Source organism: Thalia democratica, chromosome 1 (assembly GCF_965202585.1).
Source record: "Thalia democratica chromosome 1, ktThaDemo2.hap1.1, whole genome shotgun sequence".
Taxonomy (NCBI): Eukaryota; Metazoa; Chordata; class Thaliacea; order Salpida; family Salpidae; genus Thalia; species Thalia democratica.
Genome location: NC_139165.1, coordinates 60,667,378 through 60,678,410, shown reverse-complemented (window position 1 = coordinate 60,678,410; position 11,033 = coordinate 60,667,378). Strand labels below are relative to the sequence as shown.

Genomic DNA, 11,033 nt, shown 5'->3' with positions numbered 1-11,033 from the left:
AAAAATAAAAAATAAATTTTAAAAACAACAAAAATATTTTTTTTTAATTAAAATAAAATTATCAGAACTTTCATTTAATAATTAGATCTAGTCAGATCTTAATTTGTTGATCCGATGGATGTTAAAAAATTAGAGATACAAAGTATTATATCTAACTAAAAAACTAAAGCAAACTTACAACTATTTTAACAAGCCAGGGAGACTTCAGTGTTAAGGAAAGTAACTGTAAAAAGATCTTTGAAAAGGGATAACGATTTGATAAAATTTGGCTTTAAAGGAGTAACCATTTGTTTCTATTATGCTAAAGCTAAGTTATTTTAATGTGATGCTACTTTGTTAAATCTATTTTTTAGATTTCCCTGCGTCCGGACTTTGTTTTTTTTTAACATTCTAGACGGTTTTGTTGTAAATGAGCTAAAAGGGATGTAGAGTTACGGAGCTCACATACTTTTACTTTTTACAGATACTCATTATTTTAAATAAAAGTATACAAAATAAAAATAAGAAGTATTTTTTTACTTTTATCAAGAATGTGGTATTAGGTACTGATAAAATAATTACTTAGGATTATATAACTAAATGAACGTTATTTTAGTAAACCTTTCATTTTAATAATTGAATATAACTTTGAAAATTAAACTTCTTTTAATCAAAATAAATAGTTTACAATGACTTATAAAATTTATTAAGTCTAAATACGACAAAACTAGTACTTAGAAAACAATCAATAAAATACTGTACATGTGTAAAATACTTCCATATAATCACAACAATAATAAACTTTTTTAAGAATAAAAGTACAATTAAACGTGCTTATTGTATAATACTGTCAACTGAAATTTCAAGTTAAAGGGTCCAAAAATGAAAAGGATTTTCCCATAAACTGTCATGAACTGACAATAATATATAAAACACTGTTTAAGATACTGTGATTGACTAATAAAATTTTATGGAATATAACAAGTATCTATATTTTTAAAAGTTTTTTTCAAACGTACATACTGTAACAATTTATATTTTTAACATTTCAAGAAAAGTTAGAGAATATTGCATGTCATCTGACTGTTCTCAATAGTGGAAGGTTCTTTACCAATGCGTGATTGCTCAATTGCAGCAATTATCTGTTTTTATATTTCTTATTAAGCATGTTCTTGAATTTAAAAAGAATCATTCATAAGAAGCACATATTGATTTTTTATTATGTACTTAAAGGTACTAATCTTCGAAGATATAAAATTAGGCTAACATAGTAGGTATAGCTTGAAAAAAATTAAGGAGTGTTTGGTTAAAGTGTATAACAAATTATGTACTATAATTTTAAACAAAATATTTTTTCAACAAAAAAAAAGTTAAATCAAAAACTGACTTAAATATAAATTCAACTACTGTTTTAGTCGGAAGGATTGTTCATTTTAGTTTATTCTTATACCATAATATGGATAAAAGTTTCTTGAACATAGACTCAGCTAAGTTATAAAGGTTCGATGTAAATTCTAAGATCTAATGAATAAATGGTAACATAACAATTCAAGTTAAGAAAATTCGAACTCTTAGATAAAATTATAAAAGGGAACAAACTCAAAAATCAATATATACTAAAAAAATTCTTACTGAGGTCTAATTAATACTTACAAATACTTTTTTTTTTGCAAAATAATATTTAAAAAAAGATAATTTTGTTAATTACTCATTTTTACTAGATTTTAAAACTTATAATAGCCATATCTCCAAAAATATTTAAATATTTTACCAAGAAAAAAGTGTTTGTAGGTACTAATTAGACCAGCATACGCATTTTTTTATTTTTTTCAAACATATATTACTTTTTGAGTTGTGCCCTTTAAAAAAATTTAAGAATTTGCGTTGTCGAAATTTGATCGTCGTGCACCCTGAACAAATACCCCTAATTAAAACTAATTGACAACTATAAACTTTTATTCAAATCTTTAAAATTTGAAAATGGTTCACAATAAGATACTAGTTGACAATTTATATCATATTAAAAAAACATATTAAATAAATTTTTTAAAGCACAAGAACTTTAAAAGTCCCTGTTGTTCCATGACTTACATCTTTTTCGTATGGAAATCCATAAGTTTGAAGCTTGCTGAAAACAACTTTATCTCCGATCAAAACTTCAAAAGAGCCTGCAAAATTTTTTTGTATACTATTTATTTAAGAACCTTAAATAATTGTTAAAATCCATTACTGTTCAAAAATATAGTATCTGTTCAAAAATATAGTATTAAAAATATAGTATCTTAAGTAATAATGGCGCTCTCTCACCTTCCATATTTTTCATTAACCTTTCACATACACACACACATTCACTTAACATATATTAATATAATTATATATACTAAGTAATGTATAGTTTTATTCATTTATTATTTATATATCTATTTCACACATGTCACTTTCTATTCTCTGACATTTCATATATTCACTTTACCCTCCGACTATAATTCTTCACACCTTTATGTGTTAAGTTCCAAGTTTAATTAAAAGCCTGTATTCAAATCACAGATAAACCGTGCTTTTTTACCTACTACGCCCAAGAGAGCTAGTAGGATTTTAACTGCAGGTCTATACTTAGCATATGACCATCTTGTTGTTTTACGTTTTAACTTTCATATATAACACAGTTTGATTATTAAATATTTAAAATATATGTATGGGATATTTAGTTTAAACACCCGACTGCTACTTTATCAATCAATCATTTTAATAATTATTAAATACAATATATATGTAATTTAAGTCATTGTCATTTTATGTATGTCGCTGTAACTTAATTATCGGTCAGTTCTTTGTAAGCTCAATAACAAGTTTGGTTTTTTTTTGTGTTTTGTTTTGTTAAATTTTTTCATTTTTGATTTTTACATTTGAACTAAAACTGCTTCCTAATTGTACATAATTTTGATTTAATCATTACAAGCATTTAAGGGCTTTAAATTTTTCTTTAAATCTGTTCCGAAAGAATTTTCTAAATATATCAAGGAACATTTCCTGAAGATTTAAGGTAGTTATCTCAAAAAACGTAGGAGAAGATAGATCTTTAGTGATTTCTAGTTATTTGACGTTTTAGTTTGCGCCTCCCACAAGGATCCTATTGTTGCCTCTGACTTTGACGGGCTATATCTCAAAAATTATTTTGAATTTTTTATATCTGTAAAAATCATTTTGTAGCTTAGTAAAAACTATATAAAATAAGATCAAAAACCAAAAAAGGGTGCTTACCCTTAATGTTTTATTTTGTTCAAAATAGATTACAAACATAAAAACTAAATTAACAAACTTTGCAATGCAAATTAAATAGTTGAAATAACCTCATTTTATTGTGACGTAATTATTGGATGTAATGAATGTATTATGTTCATTCATTGACAACAATAAAATTTGAATCAGTTTTTCTTTCCATTTAACGTGAGTTGTTTGTTTATGTTATGATTTGTTGTTTTGTTGTGTATTTTAGTTTACTTTACTTATTTTAGACTTAATAATTACAAATATTATATAGTTTTATAACAGTCGGATTTAATATTAAGTATTTTACCTCCTATTAACTATTATCTGTAGAAATCAATTTATTTTAATCAAAACATGTATACACCTACTTTATTCTATGCTTCTATTCTTTCATTACAGTAATTTTTTTCACAGAACCCAGTTGAAGTGTGTTGATTCGTTAACACACAGAAACATATGTTGGTACAATAAAGGAAGATTACTGCACAATTTGTTTTTATTTTTATAAAATCCATTACGTAATCTTGTAAATTATAATTTTTTTTTCAAACTTTTTTTTCAGAAATATACTTGATATTGTATAAGCTATACTGTACGGTTTTTATTTTTAATCTTTAATGTTTAACACAAGTTTTGGACGTTTTTATAATTTTCTGCTATTTTTTTCTAGAAAAATAAAAAAGTATCTCCGTGAAAATTTCTTCAAATCGTCTTAAATTCTGCCCAGTGTGTTTTTGTGATAATTGCCACATGTAAAACAATTTCCAGCTAAAAACTCTAACGTCGCATTTTTGGGTTACATATAATTTACATTAGGGTTATTTTCAGAAAATAAATATTTGCTTCTATAGTGGATTTTCATAAGGACAAACCGGTCTCAGTCTACCGAAGCTTGTGGTCTGATGAGTGAATTGGTATGATCAAACCTTTTGTTAACTTAATTTTAATCTCAATATATATGTTGATATTACTATACTTTTATCATCAAAGTTTTTAAGTTTAAATCTATTATAGAATGGAATTTGATGTTTCAGTCTATTTTATATAGCATACAATGAAATCTTTATGCTATGGACAGTTTAAACTATGTTCAGGAGTAGTATTCTAGTAGATCAATACAATACTTAAGATAAAAAAGCGTTTTGAATATTTTTTAGAGGCCTAATTTATTTTATAGAGCAAATTAAAACATTAAAAACATTTCAGTTTTTTTTATTCTGAATAACAATGTAGTAAATAAGTACACTAAAAAGTATTAAAATAATAAATTTTAAATGATTGTTCAAAAATATAAATTTAACCGTTTATTAACAAAGATCAGAGCAAACCACTGGAATATATTATAATAACAAATTAAACAGTATTCGTTCTTTATTATACTAACAGATGTTTATGTGTGTTAACTGATTGACACACTTAAACGAAGCTCTGTAAAAAATAAAGACTGTAAGGAAAGAATAAAAGCTAAATTAGGTAAACATATTCGTTTATTACATGGTTTCCACTCGATTTTTCAAAAATTTTTCCAGGTTTTCAAAATTTCTTTCAGGTTTTACAAGTACACATTTTTGGGTCTAATTTTAGTTTAAAATTGAGTTTAAGGTAAAACTGTGTTAAATAGAATAAAAACATTGAATAGATACTGTCAAGCTACTTTCAACATATTTTTAAATAAAAAAAAATTGATAATGACAAAAACATTTTATTTATATGATAAATTTTTTGAGTCAATCGAAATATTACTGAAAATCAGGTTTTTTTAGTGATTTTTCTTTAAAATTCCAGGTTTTTTTTCAAAATTTCTCAAACTCCAGGTTCTTCCAGGTAAAGTGGCAACCCTGTTATTAATAAAAAAACAAATACTATATTTTATTGTAGATTAATGGTTTTTCAACTAGAAACTTCAAAAAAAAATTGTTAAAGAATTGTTGATACCTTAGTCTTTGAAAAATTATAAACAGATTCTCGTTTTTTTTTTCAACAACACCACACAGTGCATGGTAAAAAATGGTAAATAAATGCATTAGTTTGTAATCCTTTTTTATGCGAGCAACTCTTAGATATGTAAATAAAAAATACCATCCTTAGTATAACTGATAAAAATGTTGTAACAGGATGTATATTTTAAAGATAGATTTCAAATAATTATTAGTTTAATTACTTTTAGCTTTAGAATAATCCGCCAATTAAGAAAATTAGTTTGGTAAACCTTGCGTTAAATATCAAGCAAATTATGTTCGCAAAAATGATCATTAATTTGTTAATATCATTATTAATTAAGCTTAGAATTTGTTGAACATATAAATAAAAAATTAACCTTCCACTGTAAGTCGAAATTAAAAAAAAAATTGCAACCAGAAAATAAAAACCTACCCTTTTCATTGACAAAATCAAAACTTGAATCTTTTTCCTAGCGAAGTGTCAACCATAGTTTTATTTTAAACCAGTTGGATATTTTTTTAGGACTTAAATTTATCAAAATCATAATCAATTCAATAAATATACCTTTTATGGTCCTGTGGCTACTGTAAGTTTTAAATGGAAATTTAGATTTTTATTTGTGTACTTTTTTATATATTTTTTTTTATTGATATCATTAATTTTAGTTGTGAAAATAAACTAAAAAAAATATTTACTGAAATGGCATAAATTGTATCAGCAGTATTTGAGAGAGTGTTTATATTTTATTTGGATATTGCACTACAGCTTCTAGTGCTAGAAGTACCTATTCAAAACTCACTAAAGCAAATACTTGTACAATGTACATGTTCAAAGTTGATTTAAGTACTTTGTGAACAAAGTGCTTAGTTTATTTTAAATAAAAGCAAAAGCTAAATATTAAGATTTAAAAAAATACTAATTTTAACCTGTGACCTTTAGTATACATACATAAATATATAGCAATTAAACGTACTATTATACAAAGCTACAGTGAACTTAAAAAGTACAACAAAAATATACATTTTAAAAACAATCACAACATTTCAAAGAAAGATACAAAAATCACAAAGCAATATCAAAAATAGACACTTAGATTTAATTTAGAACAACTAACTATATATTGGACGATAGGATGCGGAAATACTCAATTTGTTAAAGGAAAACTCAGCAAAACGATTACTAAACTAAACGTTTAATATTACATTCAAGTTTCTTAACTTTAAAAAACTGAATAAAAAGTATAAAATCAAAATATTTAAACAAAATTATTCTTCCAAGACAATTTTTTTTGCTACGGAAACAAATGACCAAAACTTAAAAAAATACATACAACGTAAATAAAATTACATAATTCAGGGTTCCACTTTTTCAAGCAAAAAAGCAAGTCTGAAAGAGAAAAAACTGACCTGCTTTGTAGGGTGCATATAAATACGGCGACCTATGAGTTTTCGGCTGGAAAATATTTTTACACCTTGCAAAATACCACAAAACAACTCTGTGCAAAATTTTAGCTGGTTTAAAAAAGTTTTGATAGAGGCTATTTTAGATTTTCTGAAAACCACTCCAATGCAAACTGTATGATGCCCAGAAAAATTAACTTTAGAATTTTTAGCTGATTTTTTTATAATGGGGCCAATTACCACATTAACACATTGTGCTCCATTTAAGACAAATTAAAGAAATTTTTATGGCGGCGCATCTTGATTTTATGTAATTCTTATCACTTTTTGTAGGTTTTCTTGGAATTTTGCTTCTTTTTTGTAAAAATCAAGAAGCACCTCCATAAAACTTTCTCTAAATTGTTTTAAATTGTTTATAATGTGTTTATGGCATACTTGGCCACACATAAAAAATTCAGCTAATACTCTATGGTCAAAATATTGGGTCCTATGAAGTTTACATTAGGGTGGTTTTTTGAAAACCTAAAATAGTATCTATAAATACTTTTTTGAATTCGTTAAAATTTTGCACAATGTGGCTTTCTGGTATTATTCAAGTTTAATAAAACTTCCAGCTCAAAATTTAAGGGTCACCAAATTTATAAGCACCCTACTGCTTAGTTATCCTGAGTTTAGGAGAATCTTAGAAAAAATCTTTTTGGCTTTAGTTAAGCTTAAAGACTTAAAAAATAATAATGATAACAATAAAAAATATTTTCTAGAATGTTTTTTAATGTTTAGTAAGGACATAATGAGGAAGTAAAACACTTTTTTTACAATTTGATCTTATTTTGTTGACTTCTAAGTAAGCTACAACTTACTTTTTACAATTTTTTATCATTAAATTTATTTTTGATATGTAGCCTGCTAAAAATTAAAATTACTAAAAATTATATCTTATGTTTTTTGTGATAAAATTTTAGTCTTGTTTATTTTTATTAAAAAAAAGTTTTTTAGTTAAAATTTATAAACTTCTTACAACAGACTTTTATAAATATTGGATGAACATGTCTAGAAAGTTTAACTTTTTAAATAAAAAATGTAGAAGTAGTTATACTTTTTATTCAAATAATGTAGAAGTAGTTATACATTTAACGATTTCCATTTATTCACAATTTAAGATTTTTCCTTTTATTGTACTCGCTGACTTTAATCAGCTATACTTCAAATTAAAGTTAGTTTGAATATTAAAAAGCTGTACTTTTAGCTTAATTTAAACTCTATAAAATGAGATTAAATTGTAAAAAAAAAATATTTACAGCCCATTTACTTAAACCTGGCCTGATATTGAGAAACAATACCCAAACTAGCTCAAGTTTTTTCTAAAAATTCAAACAAATTAAAGTTTTTAAATGATCTGGAACAAAATCAAACTAGTCTGTTATAGGTAGCAACCATGATAAATACAAAAATACTATAAAAAAGCACACAAACTTGCTCGTCCTTCAAATCCAGAAACTTGAATGTTGTTGCAAGCTTTCTCGAGCGCCTCCTTTAAAGTAAGAAAGCGCCCATAGTAACCTCAGCTTCCGCTGTTTTCAAATAATAGTTTAAAAAGCTTTTAAACATTAATTACCTAATTATCTAACCTAGCAAACAAATTATCAAAATTAAATATTTTAATATTATTCTCTACTTAACGGTCGATAAAAAATATTACAAACAATACAGCATAAACCAATCAGTAAAGAAGCTGAATCCCGTTTAAAAGCTAATATTGTTGCTGAAGCACACAATTTTTGTTAAATGAAAATTAACCATAATAGTAAAATTGATGGAAAACAAATTAAGGAAGCGTTACGAAATATTAAATCAAGACAGGAAATTATAATAGCTAAAGCCGATAAAGGTTCAAATGTAGTTATTCTGAACAAAAGTGAATATATAGCAAAAATGTTGACAATAATAAACGACAATTCTAAGTTCAAATACTTAGGTCCAGTTAAGGAATTTGATAGAACATTAAAAATTGAAAAGGAAATTTGCTTTATTTTAAAAGATTTACTAAACAAAAAGGAAATATCTCTTGTGATTTTTGATTTGGTAAAACCTATTTGGTTCAGTCAGACCAAGGTTATACGGACTCCCTAAAATACATAAACTTGAGGTTCCTTTGAGACCAATATTATCAATGATCAAGCCTCCTCAACACAAAATTGCAAAATTCTTAAACTTTCTATTGGAACCTGTTCTACAGAATTTTTTTACCCGTTACACTGTGAAGGACTCTTTTACCTTTGTAGAGGAGATTCAAAAGCTAAATGCTGAAAATACCTTTATGTCATCTTTTGTCGTCAAAAGTTTGTTTACTAATGTGCCTTTAAATGATATAATTGAAATCAGTGTGGAAAAGTTATATGAAATTGATAAACCTTTATTTAGAAAAGAAAGTTTCATTCAGCTTATGAAAATTGCCACGAATGAAGTCGAGTTCAGTTTCAACAACATAATGTTCTGTCAAATAGATGGTGTTAAAATGGGATCCCCTCCAGGACCAACATTAGCAAATATCCTAATGGGATATATTGAGTATAAAGTGATACCCAAATTCATAACCAAGCACCCAAACACCAAATATATGAGGTACGTTGATGACTGTTTCATAATAACAAGTAGTTGAGAAGAAAATAATCTCTTATTCCTAGAACTAAACAAAGCACATCAATCCATTAAGTTTACCAAAGAATCTGAAACAAGTAACCAATTAGCTTTTCTCAATGTTCTGATTGTTAAAAAAGATGAAAAATTCACAACAAAAGTATACAGAAAGCCTACCTTCACCAACAACTACTTTAACTTCCAATCATTTTGTAGTAAACGTAGAAAAAATTGGTTTGATTAAGACTCTATACAGTAGAGCACAAAAAATCTGCTCACCAGAATACTTAGCTGATGAAGTTAACAATATAAAGTCAATTCTTAAACTCAATGGGTATCCCGAAATGCTAGTAAACCGAGTAATAAAGTCACAATCTACCAATTCAAATATAGCTAAACCTTATGGACCAGATAAATGCCCAATATTATTGAAACTTCCATATATTGGTGCTGAATCGAAATTAATTGAGAAGAAAATAGTGGATATAACAAGTAAAACATACCATGTGGTGAATCCTAGGATTCTATTCATGTCCAAATCAATACTTCAACGTTCGGGAAATGACACCTGAAGATAAAAGTCTTGTAGTTTACAAGCTAAATGCTGCTGTGACATTGGTCTGACCTCTTGACACCTCACAAGTAAAATAAAGGTACATGTTCCCAAATGTATCACTTAGTATATTATAGACAGAAAAGACGAAAGGCGTGTTGCAGTCAAAAATGCAATAAAAAAATATGCGATAGCAGAACACCTTGTGAATAATCTAAGTTGTGGAAAAAAGTTTGCATTATCTAATATCAGTGTAATGCAACAATGTTCAAATACATTGGAATTAATTAGACTTAAAGCCATTTTAATACATTTAAATAAATCAAATTTATGTTAAAAGAAAGAATTTGACTACACTTTAGCCTTACTTAGTTAAGACCATTTTGTGTTGATTTTCTAAGTTTTTGTTGATTATATTTGTGTTTACTTAATCGATTAGTTAATTAATTTGTATAACTTGTAAAATTTTTGTATATATACTTGTTGTGTTTTATTGCATTGTTTCAATTGTAATTTCCCTGAAGAGAATTTGATGAAATATATTGGAAAGAAAAAAATTTGAGTGTTAATTTATTTATTAAAAATTATAAAATAAAGTCTGATGTCTAAATTACTAAAAAAATATTTTACTAAAATAATATAAATTCATAACTATTTTAGATATTACGTAAAACTTAGTTTAATGAAACATATCTAAAGCAAGTATAAACATACCAAGACATATAGGATTAAATCAAAGTACTACACCATAAAATTTTCACCATTTTCTGCTCTGAGCAAGTTTTATTGATTTTTTTTTATTTGCTATAAATTTTGAACTACAACATTGAATTTTAAAACTTTAAAGTTTGATAAAAAAGATTATAAATGTTTATTAATTTTCAAAACCTACACACGCACATTAAAATATTAATGAAATAAAAATGTCAAAGAAAATATTTGTTATACTCTTCAAAAAAATGTTTTTATTAGTTTTTTAAGTAACTTTAATAGCAAAGAACAGGGTTACTGCTCTTTGAGACAAAAGCAAGCCAGAGTGACCAAAAACCAGCCTGAGAATTCTGGCTAGTCTGAGTTAATTAAAAAAATTCAAAATCAATATGAGACAAAAAAAATTTGTTAAATTCAATCTAGCTAAAGTTTGTGGCAACCCTCAATAAACTACTTTTAAAATTAATAAATATACTGAATAGCCATGAACACATAAATATGTTTAAATGATGTTTTTAGATTAAATTTAAAGTTCAACATTA

At 25.8% G+C, this 11,033-nt stretch overlaps 1 protein-coding gene across 1 annotated transcript; it reads right to left on the bottom strand.

Annotated features, from left to right (window-relative positions):
• Positions 1-662: 662 nt before the first annotated feature.
• Positions 663-9,436, bottom strand: LOC145837903 (migration and invasion enhancer 1-like). The gene is made up of 4 exons (XM_082945393.1): positions 9,427-9,436; positions 8,064-8,150; positions 2,071-2,147; positions 663-1,121 (listed from the first exon to the last, which is right to left on the bottom strand). The coding sequence occupies exons 1-4, from the start codon at positions 9,434-9,436 to the stop codon at positions 1,038-1,040; spliced, it is 258 nt and encodes an 85-aa protein (XP_082801519.1). The 3' UTR covers positions 663-1,037.
• Between the last annotated feature and the right edge of the window lie 1,597 nt (positions 9,437-11,033).

Bases quoted from the DNA above. Each gene is read 5' to 3' on its own strand.
- LOC145837903 (XM_082945393.1), bottom strand. The intron at 2,148-8,063 runs GTTTGTGTGCTT...AAAATTTTGCAG, and splicing joins TGGATTTGAAGGACGAGCAA to GCTCTTTTGAAGTTTTGATC. The intron at 1,122-2,070 runs GTAAGTCATGGA...ATATAAAAACAG, and splicing joins GATTTCCATACGAAAAAGAT to ATAATTGCTGCAATTGAGCA.